We start from the raw sequence: 23,555 nt of genomic DNA, 5'->3' as shown, positions 1-23,555 counted from the left end.
TTTCTCAGGCATTTACACACAATATGCTATATTGACAAAGTGAAAACATGTTAAACATTTTTGCAAATTTATTGAAAATGAAATACAGAAATATCACATTGACATTTTTTTAAACCTTTATTTAACTAGGCAAGTTTAAGAACAAATTCTTATTTACAATGACGGCCTACACCGGCCAAACCCGGACGATGCTGGGTCAATTGTGGGCCGCCCTATGGGACTCCCAATCACGGCCGGTTGTGATACAGCCTGGATTTAAACCAGGGTGTCTATAGTAACGCCTCAAGATGCAGTGCCTTATCATCTAATTCTAGTCCTATGTTATTCAAGGATGTCAATAGAATTATAAAAAATAAGGACAACGAAACAGATTTAATTTAACTGTTGAAAGCACGGAAGGAATGAAGCAACAATAGAGAGAGAAAGAGAAGGTTGGCTAATAACATTGGAGTAACCCTGGATTGTAAACTATCATGGTCAAAACATATTGATACAACAGTAGCTAAGATGGGGAGAAGTCCTTCCATAATAAAGTGCCGCTCTGCCTCCTTAACAACACTATCAACAAGATAGGTCCTACAGGCCCTAATTTTGTCACACCTGGGACTACTGTTCAGTAGTGTGGTCAGGTACAACAAAGAGGGACTTGGGAAAATTGCAATTGGCTCAGAACAGGGCAGCACGGCTGGCCATTAAATGTACACAGAGCTAACATTAATGACATGCATGTCAATCTCTCATGGCTCAAAGTGGAGATTGACTTCATCATTACTTGTTTTTGTAAGAGGTGTTGATAAGCTGAAGGTACCGAGCTGTCTGTTTAAAATAATAGCACACAGCTCGGACACCCATGTATACCCCACAAGACATGCCACCAGAGGTCTCTTCACAGTCCTCAAGTCCAGAACAGACTATGGGAGGCGCACAGTACTACATAGAGCCATGACTACATGGAACTCTATTCCACATCAGGTAACTGATGCAAGCAATCAGATTTAAAAAGCAGGTAAAAATACACCTTATGGAACAACGGGGACTGTGACGAGACACATAAAGGTACAGACACATGCATACTCACACATTAGGATATTGCTGTATGGTGGTATTGAACATTTTGTGTTGTGGATGTGTGGTGGGGTAGGGATGTTGTATGATGCACTGTTTTATCTTTAGCTCATTCAGTACAAACAGTTCACTGTTTTATCTTTTGTTTTATATGAAATGTGGGTGCTTTGGTGTGTTTGGACCCCAGGAATATGGGGATCCCTAATAAATACAAATGAATACAAACAAGGTATATACAGTGCCTTGGGAACCTTGATTTTTTTCCCACATTTTGTTGTTACAGCCTTATTTTAAAATGGATTAAATAAAATAAAAATCTCATCAATCTACAAACAATACCCCATAATGACGAAGCAAAAACAGGTTTTTAGACATGTTTGCAAATGTATAAAAAAAAAACTGATATCACATTTACATAAGTATTCATACACTTTACTCAGTACTTTGTTGAAGAAACTTTGACAGTGATTATAGCCTCGAGTCTTCCTGGGTATGACGCTACAAGCTTGGTACACCTATATTTGGGGAGTGACTCACATTCTTTTCTGCAGATCCTCTCAAGCTCTGTCGGGTTGGGTTGGAAGCGTCGCTGGACAGCTATTTTCAGGTCTCTCCAGAGATGTTTGATCGGGTTCAAGTTCGGGGCTTTGGCTGGGCCACTCAAGGACATTCAGGAACTTGTCCCGAAGCCACTCCTGCGTTGTCTTGGCTGTGTGCTTAATGTCGTGAACCGTCGCCCCAGTCTGAGGTCCTGTGTGTTCTGGAGCAGGTTTTCATCAAAGATCTCTCTGTACCTTGCTCCGTTCATCTTTCCTTTGATCCTGACTAGTCTCCCAGTCCCTACCACTGAAAAGCATCCCCAAAGCATGATGCTGCCACCACCAGGCTTCATTGCAGGGATGGTGCCAGGTTTCTTCCAGACGTGAAGCTCGGCATTCAGGCCAAAGAGTTCAATCTTGGTTTCATCAGACCAGAGAATCTTTGGGTGCCTATTGGCAAACTCCAAGCGGGCTGTATTGTGCCTTTTACTGAGGAGTGGCTTCCGTCTGGCCACTCTACCACAAAGGCCTGATTGGTGGAGTGTTGCACAGATGGTTGTCCTTCTGGAAGGTTCTCCCATCTCCACAGACGAACTCTAGAGCTCTGTCAGAGTGACCATCAGGTTATTGGTCACCTCCCTGACCAAGGCCCTTCTCCCCCAAATGCTCAGTTTCGTTCCAAACTTCTTCCATTTAAGAATGATGGAGGCCACAGTGTTCGTGGGGACCTTCAATGCTGCAGACACTTTTTGGTACTCTTCCCCAGATCTGTGCCTCGACACAATCCTGTCTCGGAGATTTACCAACAATTCCTTCCACCTCATGGCTTGGTTTTTGCACTGACATACAATTTCAACTCTGGGACCTTATATAGACATGTGTGTGCCTTTCCAAATCATGTCCAATCAATTGAATTTACCACAGGTGGACTCCCAAGTTGTAGAAACATCTCAAGGATGATCAATGGAAACAGGATGCACCCGAACTCAATTTCAAGTCTCATAGCAAAGGGTCTGAATACTTACGTAAATAAGGTATCTGTTTTTTTTTTTTTTTTAATTTGCACAAACAAAATACTGTTTTCTCTTTGTCATCATGGGGTATTGTGTGTAGATTGATGAGGGAAAAATTAAATGTATCAATTTTAGAATAAGGCTGTAACGTAACAATGTTGAAAAAGCGAAGGGGTCTGAATACTTTCCGAATGCACTGTATATACAATGTGTGTGTAGCCTACATGATGTTATTAATATGGACTAAAGAGCAAGATTATTTTATTTGTCAAACGGCAGCTAAGCATCTGTCATCATGTCACTAGAATAAGAACCATTGTATTTATTGAAAAGGAGCATAAAGCTCATCACCTTGCACTTTCACCACCCTGTAAAGTTCATCAGAATTTATTTCACTTGTTGCCTAATAAACTGCATGGTTTCCCAAGTCGTAGTGGGAGAATAACACAACATGTCATCGCATGACTTCAAGTCTACATCGATATGATGGCTATTATATTTGTGCTTAAAAGAGTTTCCACTGCCATTTCGCGCATTATTAATTTTACCGACACAAAAAGATCCCACCTTGTCTAGCATATTTAGATTAGTCAACATTTGGAAAGTTTACCAACAAATTTGCTGTTTCCATCAGGCCTGTCATAAAATGTTTTATGTGACATGTATTTTTCTTGCAAAAAAATATTGGACGGAAACCTGTTTACTGACAGTCATTCAATAAGCCATGTCAGCTAACACTTTTTAGACAAGTTAGCTGGCTAGACTATCTAATCCTGTAATAACCATGGCTGCATGCAGGGCACATGCCCAGGGGCCCTGACCTCCTGGGGGCCTCCTTTGATTTTGTTATTCACTCTCACTCTCACTCCCCCTTCTTCCTCTCTTCCCCCATCTGATGATTAGCAGAGTGGCAGAAGGATGTCTATATTCATTGAGAGCGGGCTCCTGAGTCCTCCTGTGTTTGGTGGTTGTAGTAAAAAATACGTATATTTTACCAATATATACTGTATGTATTTCCTTTTTTTTGTGCCTCTTGGGCCCCCTACAAGCCTGGACCCAAAGGCTCAAGAAATGTGATGTTTGAAATTAAATAAGTTTGCTAATATGGATGATTGTTAATGGGACAATTGATGACTACAACCATCAAACTAGTAGTAGTAGTTTTAAAGGATACAAAAAAGAATGGCGCACATTGTTATAAACGTATCATTCTATTTATCGTTATCACATCAATTCATGCAATTTATCGCAATATGGATTTTTGTCAATATCGCCCAGCTCTAGTTTGGAGTGCTACGGACTATAGCTACATATGTGTGTCATTGTAGGTTTCTGCCAGGTGTTGACTATTTGCTGGAGCCTCCCATTATGATGAGCAGATAGAGGAAGATGTTAATGATGTCCAGGTACAGGATCAGGGCAGCAAACACATACTCCTCTGGATCTAGAGCGTACTTCTGCCTGCCCATCACCAGCTGGCAGTCAATCGCCAAGAACTGAGGGAGAGACACAGAAAGGGAAAAGGTGGCGGAGGAAAGAAAGCGTTTAGGGTGCAATGGATGGAGGCATTCATTCTGGCTATAAGGCTGGATAAACAGAAATGGCCTAAAAGGAGAAGTAACATTGAGTGAGTTCTGTACCAGTGAGAAGAGCAGGGCTCCCAGAGATCCGTAGACTATCTGCAGCACATTGGAGTAGAAGAAACAGCAGAAGAAGCTAAACATGAGAAGGTCCACTGCCAGCACCAGCAGGATGCCATTACAAATTGTGAAGTCCACTCGAGTCTGCAGACCAAAGAGAGGACAGTGAGTAAGGCTAGATAGGCTTGGTCACTGATCAGCCTGACCACATTAAACACACGTGGTAGGTACTACAGTAATGGTCCAATTAAGCATAATATCATGTTTTTTGTTATTTGAAAAGACTGAGTCTGACCTGGGCTGAGAAGATGATGATGGTGAAGGAGATCGCCACTGTTGCTCCCATGGCGATGACTACAGCAGTGGTATTGTGAAATGAGGCCACAGTGCCAACCAAGTATGATAGGGTGAGAGTGACCACTGACTAAAGGTAGTACATTACACAGTTAGAATAACACTCACCCAACCACAAATCACACTGTATCTTTGTCTTATGTGTTTAAGACAGTTGTTCTCATTAGTCATGCAACTAGGTTCTAGTAGAATGGCTTTGGCATTAACTAACAGGGAACTGTGAATACAGGAAGAAGCATTTATAACCATCACAGGTAAGTTCTCTTTTTCAATAACGTTTGGGAACATTTAAAGAACAATTGCGTAGTTTATATACAGTATATCAGTCAACAGATTAACCTTGAGCTCAATTCAATCTAACCCACACTTCAGTATTAACTCATTGACTGCATTAGCCAGTATGTCAGTCACTGCTCTACCTAGCTGCGAAAGGGGTTGTGTTTGTCTGTGTGTGACCTACCAGTCCCACCAGGTTCCAGGGATGGCTTCTGCTGAAGGAATTGGAGAAGCTAAGGGAGATGGCCACCACAGCAAACAGGATGTATGAGCTGAGGTAGATCCAGATGTTGCTCTGCACCGCCGCCCTCACCACACTGGAGAACGTGAACACACACACGATGCTGAAGGTCACCAGCAACTGCAGGGTCACGACACTGAACACCTGCACAGGTAGAAAGACAGGGTTACCGTTAGCCACTTTGCTTGCCAGGTATACTGGTGAGGTCACCATGAAACCTGGGGGTCAAAGACTAAGGGCTCTATTCAATCCGTAGTGCTCAAGTTCCGAATTTTAGCCCGATTTACATTTAAAGACAATGTTCCCATGGTAGCAGACTGCATTTGTGTTAAACACTGTATATGTCGACTAAATTGGAAATTACCTTTACATTTCAAGCACGCTATAGCACTGAACTTTGGCGATATGGATTGAATAAAGCCCCAAATCTCTGAGACTCATCAGTACAGACCTTTCTGATAAACGCCTTCCTTATGGTCTTGTCATCAAAAGATGACACCAATAGGGCGGCGTCTGCCTCTGGTGAAGACGATCCTTTGTGAGTGACAGAACAACAGTCCCATGTTGTTATTGGACACAACACTGGAATACTGTAGTGACCAGACTTTGCAGACTTTTCAGTGGTTATGTAACACAAGTGAATTTAGCGGACATTAATTATTCAATCAGAAATGTTCAATGTTATAGTAATTGGCAGTAATATGAGGAAAGACATGAATAATCTATCCGCATGATCGATTCCCTCTTTCCTTGCTATAGCAGGACAGATACATACCTGGCTCTCCCAAAGGGTTACACTCTCCAGGGGGGAGAGTTCCCATGTCTACCCCTGCCTGTGGTGGGTACAGGACTGGGGGGTAGGGGGATGGAGGATACATGGCTGGAGCTGCAGAGTAGGAGGGTGGCATGTAGTATGGTGGCATGGGGTCCACTTGAGTTTCCCCATGGGGGTAAGGGGGTGGCAGGTTAGAGTTCAGGGCATCCTGAGACTCTGTGGGCATGGAGTAGTTCTGAGCATCTGTCATTCTGGCAGAGTGTCGTCTGAAAAGGAGGAGTGGTTAGAAGACACTGATGTTGAAAGGAAAGTACCGAGGATGTTGATATCAAAAGGTCAGTAAGAAAATAGAGGTGCAAAACTTAATTTTGAAAGTAAAAATGTGTTGCAGGCATATTGCCTCATTGGGGGGGTTCCACATAAGGAGAAACCTGGGTTGAGTAAACCATGTATAGTAGAAGAAATATAACAGCCATGTATCGGAAAAATCATGCAACAATAACATCCTTGCATTTACGACCAATCGAACATACTGTGCATGTTACTACCAGATAATTTTTTTGTATTAGTGTACTCACTGACACAGGTGGTTTTGTCTTTGTGTGTGAAGGCAGTTCTTAGTAGCAGGAACAAGAAGAAGGTCAAACCACTGTGACAGAGTTCAGCGGTGAACACATCAAAATGACAACTGGAAAGCTAAGCCCAAAAAGCAATCACTTTTACTGTATCAGTTATACAAAATTAGACAAAATGTTTGTGTTGTCCAATTCATCATCAGATATACAGTACCAGTCAAAGTTTGGACACCTACTCATTCAAAAGTTTTTCTTAATTTGTACTATTTTCTACATTGTAGAATAATAGTGAAGACATCAAAACTATGAAATAACACATGGAACCATGCAGTAACCAAAAATAGTCTTAAACAAATCTAAATATATTTTAGACTCTTCAAAGTAGCCACCCTTTGCCTTGATGACAGCTTTGCACACTCTTGGCATTCTCTCAACCAGCTTCATGAGGAATGCTTTTCCAGCAGTCTTGAAGGAGTTCCCACATACGCTGAGCACTTGTTGGCTGCTTTTCCTTCACTCTGCGGTCCAACTCATCTCAATTTGGTTGCGGTCAGGAGTTTATGGAGGCCAGGTCATCTGATGCAGCACTCCATCACTCTCCAAAAATAAATGATAGTCCCACTAAACACAAACCAGATGGGATGGCGTATCACTGCGGAATGCTGTGATAGCCATGCTGTTTAAGTGTACCTTGAAATCTAAATAAATCACTGATAGTGTCACCAGCAAAGCACCCCCACACCATCTCCTCCCTGCTTCACGATGGGAACCACACATGCGGAGAACATCCGTTTACCTACTCTGTGTCTGACAAAGACATTGCGGTTGGAACCAAAAATGTCACATTTGGACTCATCAGACCAAAGGACAGATTTCCACAGGTCTAATGTCCATTGCTCGTGTTTCTTGTCCCAAGCAAATCTCTTATTATTATTGGTGTCCTTTAGTAGTGGTTTCTTCAGCAATTCGACCATGAAGGCCTGATTCACAGTCTCCTCTGAACAGTTGATGTTGAGATGTGTTAATTCCCGATTTCTGAGGCTGCTTAACTCTAATGAACTTACCCTCTGCAGAAGAGGTAACTCTGGGCCTTGCTTTCCTGTGGCGGTCCTCATGAGCCAGTTTCATCATAGAGCTTGGTTTTTGCAACTGCACTTGAAGAAACTCAAAGTTCTTGAAATTTTCCACATTGTCTGACAGACATGTCATAAAGCAATGATGGACTTTCATTTATTTTTGCTTATTTGAGCTGTTCCTTGCCATAATATGGTCTTGTTTTCTTTTTACCAAATAGGGCTATCTTCTGTATACCACCCCTATCTTGTCACAACACAACTGATTGGCTCAAACGCATTAAGAAGGAAAGAGATTCCACAAATGAACATTTAACAAGGCACCTGTTAATTTAAATGCATTCCAGGTGACTACCTCATGAACCTGGTTGAGAGAATGCCACGAGTGTGCAAAGCTGTCAAGGCAAAGGGTTGCTACTTTGAAGAATCTCAAATATAAAATATATTTGGATTTGTTTAACGTTTTTTTGGTTTCAACATGATTCCATGTGTATTTCATAGTTTTGATTTCTTCACTATTTTTCTAAAATGTAGAAAATAGTAAAAATAAAAACCCTGGAATGGGTAGGTGTGTCCAAACCTTTGACTGGTACTGCATCTTACTACATTTTTTTTATCCAAACTGACACATACTATATGTCATCCACAACAGCCTGAGATCTTTGACATCCCCAAAATTCTGTCATCTGGTTCAGTCAATGAATTGGCTGTTTACAAAGGCAGCCCAATTCTGACTTTTCTTCCCCCCAGTATTGGTCTTTTAACTAATCACATCATATTTGTTTCCAATTCAATTTGGTAGACAAAACAGGAGATAACTTACCTCCTTTACACCTGGGTTTCACTTGAACTTCAATGACCGTACTGTCCTTCCTGTTGATCTAGCCTACACACAGACTGTCAATTGCTGCTTGGCTCAGACAGACTCTGGAACATCTACCTTTAGCAGCCTGTGCCCATTTTTGTTATTTCCTGAACCTAACTGTCACTGACAGTGATGGTGATTAGAGGAACTAAGGCTGCGTTTACACAAGCAGCCCAATTGTTTTGACCGATCACATATTTTTCAGATCTGATTGGCCAAAATACCAATTAGTGAAAAAAAGATCAGAATTGGGCTGCCTGTGTAAACCCAGCGTGTGACAGAACAAACCAACATACATTTTCAGATCTGTAGCTTGGGGAAATGGAAAACCACAAAGTTTCTCCACTGTTCTTTTCCACAAATGTAGTCAGAAGGGGATGTACTTTAATCGTTAAGAGGCCTAACAACAGGAAATGCAATAATGTAATCTGGTGCTCGTAAAGGTTTGAGTAACCATCTTTGGTAAATCTAAAGAATGCAACCAGTTAGGAATATACATAATTGTGAAACTGACCCCCAAATTTCACATGGTCGAGAGAAAAAATGTAGAACAGTCATTTACAATGAATAACTTAACTGTAGAAATCAGTATATAAAAATGAGTGTCACACCATTACCTCTTTAGCAATGACCATTGCAGACATTCCACAAAACACTTATGAACACTGCAGTACTCACATATGCAAACAAGGACAATGACAAAACATGTCTCACACAAGTATATTTATTACATACAAAATACATATAAAAATACATATAAAAACAACTTTGAGACATACAAAAGATTGGAGCTTAGAAACAGTATAATGAACAGACAAAGACCAAGCCATTTTGAATTGCAATACATATGTACACTTTAATAAATAAACTGATTGTTCTGTTATACCAGAGAAGGCAGATTGCATCCCAAGATATGGACAGATATCACCATGGTGACCTTAAAAACATTATCATTGAATATATCAATTATCGTCCTTGGAGAAAAGCTATGCTGCCGAGTAATAACATATGTAAAAATGGAGGTATTGCACCACACAGCTAAAAGGGAAGAGTAGTAAAGTAAAGGAACATTTGGGGCTTCAGATTGTCCATATTTTCACTGACAACCCCTCCGCTCCCTCCTCAAAAGTACACAACATCATTATTCATCATCACCACGAATATTGTAACATTTATGTCTAATGATCAATTTCTCTCTGTTTCACACACATCCCCTACCACTGATTCATGTACACAGACATGCATACATACTTTTGGCGGAATAGTTCTTTCTTATTTTTTGGGGACGAAAGAGTAACATGCACCAGGCTGCCATCTAGGGGCAGGAAAGGTCGTAGCACCTCAGTTCAGAATGCAAGATGTGGGGCAGGAACTCGGGGATATCATCCAATAGGAATGCTGAACAGTGCTGATCCTCATGCTGGTAGCATCACCACTGATCCCCAGAGTACACCACACCAGAGGAGCCTGGACAGACACATCTCACCAGGCAAAGGCAACCAAAACACAGGCAAATGTATCTGCTTAGCACATTTAGTAGTAATAATAATAACTGGAATAATACAATGTCTATAAATCCTCTTATGAGGAAAGGGGGGTGGGGTAATATAAGAATCACCCCATCAGCTGTTCTTTGCTTCCAGCGACAGGAATCATGGGATAGGCAAGGCAGCTGCCTTATGGAGTAATCATGCCATTAAATACATCATCCCTCCCATTCAGACATGAATGCAGGGAGCCAGATGGCCAGACTAGCGCACAGGGCCTGGTCCAACAATCCGGACAACACCCTTGAGAGGCAGGGGGACATGAAGACCCACAAACACCACCACATGCCTTCAGCACAACAGGCGAGGTGGGTCTCACAGAGGGAGGCCATGTCAAAGTAGCAGAATGTTTTTAATCACACAGATACTTTTAGGAACAAAGTATCACAATGATTAAAACTATCGCTTTCACCCAGGGCACTAAGCACACACACCTCTCATGTATACAGCCAGTGAGAGGACTGCAGTTCACTTTTGCGGTCCAGTAGGCGGTGTCATCTCAACATTAGCTGGCCCCATTCGTCCACACCGCTATCGCACGCACACACACACAAACAACCGTATGGAAATATCAACAACCTGCTACCGCTGCAGTAAAGGACCTAATACAGTGGTGTCAGCACCAACCAAACAAACTGACCTAAACTGACCAAACTATCAATCAACTCACACCCACCATCCTTCTCCTGAAATGTGTCATGGTGACAACAGAAAAACACCTACAATCACTATGACAACCCCACCCACAAAATAAAGCCCTGCGTTCCAACATATGGCTTTTAAAAACAATACATTGCAATATTTACACATAATCAACTCATTTATTTTTTCCCGGAACTGGGCTGTTTTTTTATGAACAGAAACATTTATCCACTGTAACGTGAATCTCTGCACAATATTGTTTTGCAGCATCAGGAAAGAGAACATTACCTTTTCATATGGATAGTCCACATTAGGGTAAGAAGAATGCAGGGAGCACAGAAACACATTTTCCTCTCCTTGAGTTCCAAAGGTCTTTCAGGGTACTGCCAACCTGGTATGATATTATATCCCCTCCAGCAGTTTAGGCTATAGTTTCGGCTACATTGACAGAGGAGAGGTGCCATCTATTCCAGGGGTGATTATAGTGGTCTGCATTGAGTTCAAATGGACTAAACCAGGTCCAAGATGGTAAAGTGGTCATTGGTCGCATCTTTGTGGGGTTGTGTCGTTATTAGGAGGCTTGCCTCTGGTATTAATCTTTGTCGTAGTATATTTTCTGCAATTGTAGATACATTGCAGTCTCCTGTGGGGTAAAAATCTAAAGTACGGCAGAAACATTTGGAATGTGTAATCCTTCATATAAAAATATCTTCATATTCAAGTACATAATCATGTCCACACTAACTTCTACCCAGTTGGGTAATGTGACATCATGAGGATGGAACAAATGTGGTTATGAACATGTACATACCTGAGTCAGGTGTGTCACTGAGCAGGACATGTGACCCATGAGTCAATCAAAAGGGTGTTCAGGACAGCAGGTCTTCACCTTCGCCCAGGAGTCAATACAGCTGGACAGAGAAACAAATGTCTATTTTCCCTTTTGATTATCACATATTCACTTATTTGTCAGGGACCATGCATAATATGTCTATTACAACAGAGTTTTAGATACATAACTAAGTTCCATCTGTGGTCCCGGGGTGGGACTTAACTATGACAATGGTGCAGCTGACTCACTTTGAGACAGCCTGATTAGAAACACTTGTTGTGGTTAGGGGTGTGAACGTTTAAAGGAAATTGGGATCATTGGCATTTAAAAATCCCTAAGGCCCAGGGAAAGTTGAATAATATCTATAAAACAAATAATATTTATAAAACCAGGGATGAAGAGGCAAACTTTAGGCTACTTTGGTGAATGTGAGATACAGATTACCAAGACATATGGAGTTCTTTCTGCCTGCCCCTCCTCTCTCTTCCTCACGCTGGCTCGCCTGCTTGTTCTCTTTGTTAATGATGCGAATGGGTGTTCAGTTTGAGTTTTTTTGTGTGTAGAATATCATAGCCTGGCGCAACAATTTAAGGCTCTGCATCGTAGTGCTTGAGGCATCACTGCAGACCTGGGTTCGATCTCAGGCTGTCTCACAGCCGGCTGTGACCGGGAGACCCATGAGGCGGCATACAATTGGCCCAGCATCTTCCGGGATAGGGGAGGGTTTGGCCAACCGGGATTTCCTTGTCCCATCGCGCTCTAGCGACTCCTTGTGGCGGGCTGGGCTCCTGCAAGCTGACTTCGGTCGCCAGCTGGACGGTGTTTCCTCTGACACATTGGTCCGGCTGGCTTTCGGGTTAAGCGAGCAGTGCGTCAAGAAGCAACGCGGCTTGGCAGGGTCCTGTTTTCGGAGGACGCACGGCTCTCGACCTTCACCTCTCCAGAGTCCATAAGGGAGTTGCAGCGATGGGACAAGACTAACAACCAATTGGATATCACGAAATTGGGGAGAAAAAGGGGTACAAAGTACAAAATCAAATCAAATAAAACAATATGGTCCTAGCCTATTCATTGATAATAGGGCCTTGCTTTACAGAAGTTGCAAGACATGTGCAAGCCAAGAAATTGCGAGATACAGCTTTTGATTACCGATAAATAGGCCGAGTGAACGGTTCGGATAGTCTGTCTGGTAGCCGACCTGCCTATAACCGTGCCCCTCCCCTCTCTATCCGTTCCTTCGCTAACTCGCTATGAAATATGGAAGTGTTTGTGTTCTCGAAAGTACAGGAACTAATCAGTCTCCTCTGTTCCAAAAATACAAAATCTTAGGAGTCAATTGTGTGTGGAATTGAATCGTGACACTCAGAAATGGGAGTTGACACCGGGAGTCGACATGCAAGGAGTAGAGGAATCTATTATTTTGGAGTTGACTATCCACCACTACGTCATCGTCGTCAACAGTTGGAAAAATAGCAGAGAAAGGCACGCGATAGCAGCAAAGTCCTGTATGGCAATACTTTCAGAAGTTAAATACAAACTTAGAAGAATTGTAGTCCAGGTGCAATGCTTAACCATCTGAATGAGACGCACCATGAGACCCAAACTGTAGCGGGCAGGAGCTCAGGCCCCCAACAACAGACATAAGACAGCTTCACACGAAGGAAGAGTGATCAGGGATGAAGTAGCCATGACTGCAGTAAAAGGAGCTGCATTGCCCTCCAGAGGTCATATGCAGGACAATATTGTGCCTTTTGAATTCACATGCAATTTCATACATTTTTTCGTATATTTTTAACAAAGAAAAAACTGGTATTTTAAACGTAAAATCTTTCCCCATTTGTCACAGGCCTAGTTGTGGTTACACGCCTAGAGGTTCACACCTCAAGAGACTTCCTGGTCTTAAAGAGGTGAATGACTTACAATAAGGTTAGGTCTTTCAGGGGAAAAAAGAACAAGGTTATTAGACGCTCATTGTTTGCTGCTAGCACAAGAGTTCTTCAGTGGAGCTTTTAGTGATATACTTTTGGTCATTTAGTGTTTATTTTCTATATCAACTTTATTTAACCAGGTAGGCCAGTTGAGAACAAGTTCTCATTTACAACTGCGACCTGGCCAAGATAAAGCAAAGCAGTGCGACAAAAAACACCAACACAGACTTACACATGGGATAAACAAAAGTACAGTCAACAACAATAGAAAAATATATATACAGTGTGAAAATGGGAGTAAGGAGGTAAGGCCTAGGCAATAAATAGGCCATAGTAGCGAAGTAATTACAATTTAGCAAATTAACACTGGAGTGATAGATGTGCAGATGATGATGTACAAGTAGAAATACTGGTGTGCAAAAGAGCAAAAAAAGTCCTTAAAAACAATATGGAGATGAGATAGATAGTTGGATGGGCTATTTACAGATGGGCTGTGTACAGCTGCAGCGATCGGTGAGCTGCTCAGATAGCTGATGCTTAAAGTTAGTGAGGGAGATATAGGTCTCCAACTTCAGCGATTTTTGCAATTTGTTCCAGTCATTGGCAGCAGAGAACTGGAAGGAAAGGCGGCCAAAGTAGGTGTTGGCTTTGGGGATGACCAGTGTGATATACCTGCTGGAGCGTGTGCTACGGCTGGGTGTTGTTATGGTGACCAGTGAACTGAGAAAAGGCGGACCTTTACCTAGCAAAGACTTAGATGACCTGGAGCCAGTGGGTCTGACGACGAATATGTAGCGAGGGCCAGCCGACGAGAGCATACAGGTCAGTGGTGGGTGGTATATGGGGCTTTGGTGTCAAAACAAATGGCACTATGATAGACTGCATCCAAGAGTAGAGTGTTGGAGGCTATTTTGTAAATGACATCGACGAAGTCAGGGATCGGTAAGATAGTCAGTTTTACGAGGGATGTTTGGCATCGTGAGTGAAGGAGGCTTTGTTGCGAAATAGGAAGCCGATTCTAGATTTAATTTTGGATTGAAGATGCTTAATATGAGTCTGGAAGGAGAGTTTACAGTCTAGCCTGACACCTAGGTATTTGCAGTTGTCCACATATTCTAAGTCAGAACCGTCCAGAGTAGTGATGTTAATCGGGCGGGCGGGTGCGGGCAGCGATCGGTTGAAGAGCATGCATTTAGTTTAACTAGCGTTTAAGAGCAGTTGGAGACCACGGAAGGAGTGTTGTAAGGCGTTGAAGCTCGTTTGGAGGTTTGTTAACACAGTGTCCAAAAAAGGGCCAGATGTATACAGAATGGTGTCATCTGCGTAGAGGTGGATCAAGGAATCACCCGTAGCAAAAGAGCGACATCATTGATATATACAGAGAAAAGAGTCGGCCCGAGAATTGAACCCCGTGGTACCCCCATAGAGACTGCCAGAGGTCCGGACAACAGGCCCTCCGATTTGACACACGGAACTCTATCCGAGAAGTAGTTGGTGAACCAGGCGAGGCAGTCATTTGAGAAACCAGGGCTGTTGAGTCTGCCAATAAGAATATGGTGATTGACAGAGTCGAAAGCCTTGGCCAGGTCGATGAAGACGGCTGCACAGTACCGTCTCTTATCGATGGCGGTTATGATATCGTTTAGTACCGTCAGCGTGGCTGAGGTGCACCCGTGACCAGCTCAGAAACCGGATTGCACAGCGGAGAAGGTAAGGTAGGATTCAAAAGGGTCAATGATCTGTTTGTTAACTTGACATTCGAAGACTTTGGAAAGGCAGGGCAGGATGGATATAGGTCTGTAACAGTTTGGGTCTAGAGTGTCACCCCCTTTGAAGAGGGGGATGACCGCGGGAGCTTTCCAATCTTTAGGAATCTCAGACGATATGAAAGGGAGGTTGAAAAGACTAGTAGGGGTTGCAACAATGGCGGCGGATAATTTTAGAAAGAGAGGGTCCAGATTCTCTAGCCCAGCTGATTTGTACAAGTCCAGGTTTTGCAGCTCTTTCAGAACATCTGCTATCTGGATTTGGGTAAAGGAGAAGCTGGGGAGGCTTGGGTAAGTAGCTGCGGGTGGGTGCGGAGCTGATGGTAGCCAGGAGGAAAGCTTGGCCAGCCGTAGAGAAATTCTCATTGATATTCTTGACTATCGTGGATTTATCGGTGGTGACAGTGTTTCCTAGCCTCAGTGCAGTGGGCAGCTAGGAGGAGGTGCTCTTATTCTCCATGGACTTTGCACTGTCCCAGATCTTTTGGGAGTTAGAGCTGCAGGATGTAAATTTCTGTTTGAAAAAGCTAGCCTTTGCTTTCCTAACAGACTGTGTGTATTGGTTCCTGACTTCTCTAAAAAGTTGCATATCGCGGGGACTATTCGATGCTCGTGCAGTACGCCAAAGGATGTTTCTGTGCTGGTCGAGGGCAGTCAGGTCTGGAGTGAACCAAGGGCTATATCTGTTCTTAGTTCAATTATTTTTGAAAGGGGCATGCTTATTTAAGATGGTGAGGAAATTACTTTTAAAGAACATATGGACGGACACCTGCTCGTCAAAAATCTGGGGCAGGAAGTGTTCTCCTGGAATCTGCCAAACCCCGATTCATCCTTCAGACTGCTAGATGGTGAAACGTGATTCATCACACCAGAGAACGCGTTTCCACTGCTCCAGAGTCCAATGGTGGCGAACATTACACCTCTCCAGGCGTAGATTGGCATTGTGCGTGGTGATCTTAGGCTTGTGTGCAGCTGCTCAGACATGGAAACCAATTTCATGAAGCTCTCGACAAACAGTTATTGTGCTGACGTTGCTTTCAGAGGCAGTTCGGAACTCGGTAGTGAGTGTTGCAACCGAGGACAGACGATTTTTACGCACTATGCACTTCGGCATTTGTCGGCCCTGTTCACAGCTGTGCCTTTGTTGCTCCTAGATGTTTCCACTTCACAATAACAGCACTTAAAGTTAACTGGAGCAGCTCTAGCAGGGAAGAAATTTGACAAACTTTTTGACAAAAAAAAATTGCCACGTTGAAAGTCACTGAGTTCCTCAGTAAGGCCATTCTATTGCCAATTCACGAGTCATGACCGCAGTCAAATTCCAAGTGACCGCTGAGTAACAATAACTAGGCTACTCCAAAACTGTTCTCTGTAAATAATGATGCTGATGGTCGTTAGTAGCCAACCAAACTTGTTAATGGCCCTCAAGTCACAAATGGCCTGGTACTCAGCACTCCATTGTCCCTCCATCACTCTGACATCAATGCAAATACAATTGAAAATCAATTCAACCACTTCATGATTGAATTTGAATATCACCTGTCACGCAGCGAGAGCCAGCTCCTCAGCTTTTTGATGTGTGTAATAAAATAGTGCATGCATTTTTTGGCGACTTTTTCACATCATCAAAATTCCCGTCATGCAGCCCATATATGTTTGATTTTTCAAAAACATTCTAAAGTTTGGATTACAACTAAAGTTGCCAAATAACTCTATAATAAGCATATAGGACATGTTAAAATGTATCACTTCTTATAACCGCCCAATACAGAGCACACACACTGCAATTGATTGCGGAAAATATACTTTCTATTTCATGCAGCTATGTTCAATTGTATTATTTTAAATTGTATTCTTCTTACTATAAAAATAATATAATATGAAATAATGGCATGGGAATTATAAGCAAATCATGTCTTCTAAATGAACTGCCAGATCAGTAATCATGTTCTTCTGAAATACATTTTCTTCATACCATAGGTTCTTAAGACTTGCCTAAAATAAATCAATCATGGATTTAATTTGATGGTGTGTATTAAATGGATTTATTAAACTTTTTAAAAAATGTAGATGTTCCAAGGGTCTGCATCACTGGCTTAATGCGTGTAAGCCCATAGATGCTTTAAAGTGTTTGTTAATTAACCGCCAATTACCATGAGGTGGGCGGTGATTTGCATGACAGTTACCAGCTCACAAATTGTCATAACTGCTACAGTCCTAAATGAGATTTCAAAAGAATACAACTCATGATTGTATCACATGCATCACAGTTGCATAATTGCTTCCTGGTAGATGGAATAATGAATTATCAGATCTGTGCTCTTGTGTGTGAGAAATGTCACCCCTTTCCCTACTGGGCAAAGTGTATGCCTGCATCCCAAAATGGCACACTATTCCCTATATAGTGAAATACTTTCGACCAGAGCCCTATGGGGGGCCCTGGTCAAAATAAGTGCACTATATAGGGACTAGGGTTCCATTTGAGACAGATATATTGTGTGTATTAAATCATCAGTGTAATTACCTCTTGTGGTAGACACAAAGGCAGGCCAGCCGGGCGATGGTCTCTCCCTGCTGCAGCTCGTCCAGACAGATGGAACACTCACCGCTGTCCTTACTCAGCACATCCACTGAGACCACCACACACATCACAGAAATGACAGTTAGACAAAGCACATCCGCTGAGACCACAGTTTGTGTAATAGACTGTAATAACACCATAATAACACCACTCATGACCCAACGTGAGTATTACATTTAGCATGCAATGTCAACCCTTTCTCTGGGTGAATGTAAAGACAGTAGGGCTGGGAATTTCCAGGGACCTCACGATACAATATTATCACGATACTTAGTTGCCGATACTAGGGTTGAATGGCAGGAATGCGGTTACCGGGATTTACCGTCCAAAACCACTCCCTTTTCCCAAGATAAATAACTGCAAGAAACCAGTAAATTATAATTAATAATTTATATGAACACCATGACATGAAATTGAACTGTTAAATGATATGCAATATCTAAATCTGGTTTCTCTACGGCCTCTGCATGTTGAATCAACGCTCAGGGTGGGGACATACAGCCCATCTCAGAACAGGCATAAACATTTTTTTGAAGTTGGTGATCACTAGATAGATATCTCTAAGGCTCTGCTGGGCATAATTGGGAATGCAATTGATAATGCTTTATTATCACTATGGGGAATTTTTTTGTTCTGTGTTGAATCAAATCAAATGTATTTGTCACATTGTGGTCCTTCTGTAGCTCAGTTGGTAGAGCATGGTGCTTGTAACGCCAGGGTAGTGGGTTCGATTCCCGGGACCACCCATACGTAGAATGTATGCACACATGACTGTAAGTCGCTTTGGATAAAAGCGTCTGCTAAATGGCATATATTATTATCTCGGTATGGAGCGCAGTTCACAATGCATGTAGACCTACAGTATCATCTCATGAAAAAAAATGGCATCAATATCTGCAGTAATATAAAGACCGAATGCGTGTCTAATTTACATATCTCCATCTGAATTTCAGGGCTCACCTTGTTTTGAACTGTAAGATAATCATTTTTTTGCAGCTGCAGAGTTTTAAAACAGCCTATCACTCGAATATCGTTGCTTTAAATAAGTGCACGCGGGAGTACTCTCACAGTCTTTCTTTCTCTCTCTCTCGCTCTCTCTACATCAACTCCATTCAAATTGCTTCCAAAATACATAATTCTGTTCTAGATTGATATACATGTCCTAGCCTCTCTCTTTCAGGCAATATATTCAATGCAGTACTAGCTTATATTTATCAAATTAATGATGGGTTATGCAAAATATGCTTCTTACATATAGCCTCTGTCTCTTGAGCAAAACACAAGCACCTGTGCTCCACTGACCTCTCTCCTTAAAAAAACACTCCGTAGCTCTTGGAGTCCCAGGCAGGAAAAACTAGACCAGAATAGCTTGCTGGACATAATTATTTTTAGCATTTCTTATACCAATTTGAAGAGAGACGCAAACTATTTTTTTGCTGAATGTTAAATACTGCAGCCAATAGAACTCATGGGTAGTTTGAAAGAATGTGAACACGAGATGGTGGTAAGCTATAGCAGTTATTTATTCAGACCCATAACCATTCAATCTTCATGAAGAGAAATGAATGCCTTCTGCATCTAATTGTAGTCCTATATTATTCAAGGATGTCTTTAGAATGATTAAGATAAGGACAACAAAACGTATTTAATTTAACTGTTGAACGCGAGGAAAGAATGAAGCAACAATAGAGAAAATGGTAGGCTAATAACATTAGGTCTAAATATTATAAAAGGTATAAATGCGTCAGCCTACTAATTATACAAACAGCCCCTATTATATTTAAAAATTAAAATCAAATTCGCCAACCTATACTTTGTAGGCCGCATGTGCTGCACCAGAATCGCATGTTTTCTTCTGCTTTATCATGGTTTGAACAATGTGCGCAATTCCAGTCCATATAATACAGTATAATACAGTACAGTAATACAGTTCACACTCAAAAAGATGAGCCTACAGGACTTGGGCTTTTATGTTTTAATGTCGTGCGTAATGTGCAGTAGCCTATATCATATATGTATTGCATAACGGCACAATCATTTTGGCTTTTTTGGGCTTGGGCTCATTAAATGTCATAAATGTATGGCTCGTAAAATGTATTTAATATATGTCTCATCAGGCTCAGCTAGCATCAGGTTTGAATGTTCATGCTGATCAAATCTCTAATCAAATCCAGACATTTATATGCCTCTTTCAATGACAGGAAATACTGGGTTATCCGGGTGAAAAGTGATTTATTCTCGTGATGGAACATTTGTAAAAAACCTGGAAAATATTTAACCCTAGCTGATACGATATGTATTGCAATTCTCCCGTTTCTATATGTATTGCGAGTCGATACTGCGATTTTATTTGATGTTTCAAACATATTAGGGTAGCTTAGCGGTTAAGAGAGTTGGGCCAGTGACTGAAAGGTCGCTGGTTTAATCCCTGAGCTGGCAAGGTGGAAATATCTGCTGTTCTGCATGGCAGTTACCCCCAACAACAACTTTTCCTCGGGCGCAGATGGCTTGGACGTCGATTAAGGCAGCCCCCCGCAACTCTCCGATTCTGGGGGGGTTGGGTTCAATACGTAAGACACAGTCCAGTTGAATGCATTCGGTTGTACTGACTAGGTATCCCCATTCTTTTATTACTCACTATATATTTGTTGAAGAGAGATACTTACTGTTGTAAGGGAGAGGGGGAGATGTGAGACAGCTCAACAGGTGATCCTCAATTCTGCCACCCGGGAAAGGCTTGGAGCAGAACGGACAGCGGATATCTGGGAAGGAGACGACAACATGCTCATGTTTAACAACACATTAGAAAAACAAAAGAGGGGAGTTGATCAAATCAACTAGTCAACTAATGAAATCAACTTGTCCATCATGCATGCCATTGGTCTTCAGTAGATGTTGACATTTGCGTGATCAGCGTGTCATGACGAATGATTAAGGTCAACTGACCCGTGATTAGTTTTCTAGTGATCATCATTCTAACAGACCAGGCAATCACGCATAAGAAGAGGAGTCCAGCCTCGGGGATGGGACGACGTGGGGGAGAGCGTTCCCAGTTAGCCTACATTCCTCTCTGGCCCTCCTGTCAGCCATGCCCAAGTGAGGACTTTGACCCATTTCCTAGACTTGCTCTGAGCTGTGTTTGTGTGTTATGGCGCATGGGAAAATAAATCCAACGTTGTGTTTGGGCAGGGGTCTCACTCATATACAACCACATCTGTTCATCTGTCTAATTAATAACATAACATAGGTCTACACTGAGAATCTCTCTCAGTCTGGGACGGGTCATATTGGAAACGTCCCTAGCTACCGTAAGTCAATGGATTTTGTTGAGAGTGATGCATGGGCTATTGTTAGAGAGCTCATTGATGAATCTCGAATGAATTCATGGGTGTGCTACATTCTGAAATGGTCAAAGCAGTCAGTTTGTAGTACTACTGTATTAGCTAGCTAATCTATTAACAGCAGCCTGATTGTTACAACTTAAAACAATGGGTTCTGCTGTAATAAGTCAAGTAGCTTGTAAGCACGAGAGAAGATCATACCCCCAAGAATGCAGGTTCAGTAGTAAGCCTGGACAATTTGTGTCACCATAAAACTGATTGTTGAGCCCTAGCCTAATAGAGAACGGAGTATTTTTGTTGGCACTAACTTCATCATGGCTCTTTGGCCAAAGCATATAGGGAAATTAAATGGGGGGTTTGAGGGGTTTTGGATAAACACAGAAAGAAAGTTAAATACAGGCCTAGATCTTATACATTTTGTTCTATGAGATTTTGTTCAATCAGCTAACGGCACTTTTTGTGAATTTTGAAGCATTTATGTAATCAAAACAAGCACATAAAGGCTTCATAATGGTCATGTTAACTGACTGATATTATCTCATAGAACAAAATGTATAAGACCTCCTAGCCTGTGTTAAACTCAGACCTTATTTTAGGTGTTTATCTAATCAAATCCAGCTTTATTTATACAGCACATTTCAGACATAGAATGCAACGCAATGTGTTTTACAGGAAAGATATATATAACAAAACAATGAAAATAAAAGCTGAAATGTATACTACACAACATAAAAAACTAAATGACACAAACTTAACAACTAAAAAGCACAATCCAAGCTAAAAAAATGTGTTTTAAGATCTCTTTTAAATATGTCCACAGTTTCAGCCACCCTGACTGGCAGGTTATTCCAGAGGCTGGAGGCATAATAAGGCGTAAAAAGCTATTTTGATCACAATCCTAACGTGTGATTCAGAATTGAGTTCAGAATCTAAAATAACACCTAGGTTTTTTACCTGGTGTTGTATCTTTATTGCCTGTGAATTAAAATGTGCGGCTAGATTCTCTCTCGGTGCTTTGGCTCCAACAATAAGTACCTCAGTCTTGTCTTGATTTGGCTGGAGGAAGTTGTGAGCCACCCAGGTATTTAAATCACTAATAGTCTAATTTATTTATGAAGATAAAATCATCTGGTGACACAGGAATGTAAAGTTTTATAACGTCTGCGTAGCAGTGAAAATCAATGCTGTGCTTTCTGATAATGCTGCCAAGGGGTAACATATATAAACTGAAGAGTACACCAGACCCAAAATACCCAACCCCCATTTATTTCCCCTACGGGAATGGCTGGACGAACCAGATCTAACTCATTTCAAGTTTTTTGGACCACAAGCTGGCAAGCTCTATACCAATGGGGCATTTCACTGTGTTTTTGTTCACACTGTGTGTGTAATAATGTATGGTTGTCAAATCTGCGAGAGAAAATAGGAACAGCAACTTAAACAATACACACACAAAAACACAAAATGGGTGGTCTCGTATAAACTTACTGCCATGTCGGTTGTTGACACGGTAGAGGCCAATCCAAGCCTCCGACACTGGGCGCTGATGGATGCCTCTCATCCGTGCGGATCTTGCGCTGACGTTGCGCCCAGAAGAGTGTCGATTACCGGGTAAACGTTCAGAGAAAGTGCGGTGAGGCACTTGGCCGGTCTCCTCTCCAGGCAGATGTTCCCCGTTTACAGCACCCGCAGGACTGCTATTGCAGTCTTCCTCGCGTTTGCATTCGCTGTTGTCTTCTGCTGGTGATGATGGGCTGATGGACGGGTGGCTCTTGTGGTCGACGGGGCTTCCACCGGTGCTCGCCTGTTGCCCCATGTCCGAATCGCTGCCCTCCTCCGATCGGCTATGGTTGGTCTCTGAATCGTCAAAACTCCCCAAAAAGTCTACCATAATACTGGTGGGCCTACTGCACCGGGGTCGTCGATAGGAATCCCGGGTGATGCCATCTTTCTCGAAAGTCGAAGGCACTGGGTCCTCTTGTAAACGACTAGCTCTTGTCCCCATCTCTTTCGTTGAGAGCAGTTAGCTAGCCAGCTAACTCACCTATCTAACGTTAGATAAACTAGCCTTCTCAGTACCTTTACGGACCATAAAACAGGATATTTTAGATGGTGTTATTCTCGAAAAGTGTATTTAAAATTCTTCCCACGATCTCTTAAATGATATTTGTTCTATAAATAGAGTATTGTCTACCGGTTGATATCCGTCGTCTGTCTATGCTGCAGCTGGCAGCAGCGGAAGTGAATTCAGTTTCTTCTTCGGTTATCATGGCGTTTTCACATTTTGTTTGTGCATGCCGCCACCTACTGTGCGGAAGTGTGTGTTCAATCACGTTGCATTTTGTGAAAATGAAAAATTGCACCACCAACTAACTCTACACCTACATACCACTATTTAATAAAAATTAAAATCCCCACCCTATTCCACTACTTTGACCCTTACTGATCCTACGCCAGGCCAACGGCATGAGAGGATGGCACTCTTTAGTTCAACACACCTTG

At 42.1% G+C, this 23,555-nt stretch overlaps 2 protein-coding genes across 7 annotated transcripts; both read right to left on the bottom strand.

The window, feature by feature from the left end:
• Positions 1–50: 50 nt before the first annotated feature.
• On the bottom strand, positions 51–8,988 carry si:ch211-284o19.8 (protein lifeguard 1). Of its 3 annotated transcripts, none has more exons than XM_035799556.2 (8): positions 8,375–8,988; positions 6,482–6,599; positions 5,904–6,169; positions 5,580–5,662; positions 5,072–5,272; positions 4,553–4,681; positions 4,258–4,401; positions 51–4,113 (listed from the first exon to the last, which is right to left on the bottom strand). In XM_035799556.2, exons 3-8 carry the CDS (start codon positions 6,151–6,153, stop codon positions 3,964–3,966), a joined length of 957 nt encoding a protein of 318 aa, XP_035655449.1. In that variant the 5' UTR covers positions 6,154–6,169; positions 6,482–6,599; positions 8,375–8,988; the 3' UTR covers positions 51–3,963. The 3 variants fall into 3 exon arrangements, with proteins under 3 accessions (XP_035655449.1, XP_035655447.1, XP_035655450.1); XM_035799554.2 differs by having other exon boundaries at positions 6,482–6,552; XM_035799557.2 differs by having other exon boundaries at positions 6,482–6,519.
• A 136-nt stretch (positions 8,989–9,124) lies between these two features.
• On the bottom strand, positions 9,125–23,303 carry zgc:66427 (uncharacterized protein LOC406256 homolog). Of its 4 annotated transcripts, none has more exons than XM_035799559.1 (5): positions 22,542–23,302; positions 20,379–20,474; positions 17,656–17,761; positions 11,417–11,516; positions 9,125–11,263 (listed from the first exon to the last, which is right to left on the bottom strand). In XM_035799559.1, the coding sequence occupies exons 1-4, from the start codon at positions 23,056–23,058 to the stop codon at positions 11,459–11,461; spliced, it is 777 nt and encodes a 258-aa protein (XP_035655452.1). In that variant the 5' UTR covers positions 23,059–23,302; the 3' UTR covers positions 9,125–11,263; positions 11,417–11,458. The 4 variants fall into 4 exon arrangements, 3 of the variants coding, with proteins under 3 accessions (XP_035655452.1, XP_035655453.1, XP_035655451.1); XM_035799560.1 differs by having other exon boundaries at positions 9,125–11,248; XR_004829382.2 differs by lacking the exon at positions 9,125–11,263 and adding an exon at positions 20,187–20,260 and having other exon boundaries at positions 11,473–11,516; positions 22,542–23,303.
• Between the last annotated feature and the right edge of the window lie 252 nt (positions 23,304–23,555).

Source organism: Oncorhynchus keta, chromosome 23 (assembly GCF_023373465.1).
Source record: "Oncorhynchus keta strain PuntledgeMale-10-30-2019 chromosome 23, Oket_V2, whole genome shotgun sequence".
Lineage (NCBI taxonomy): Eukaryota > Metazoa > Chordata > Actinopteri > Salmoniformes > Salmonidae > Oncorhynchus > Oncorhynchus keta.
This window is presented reverse-complemented; position numbering and strand designations above follow the sequence as displayed.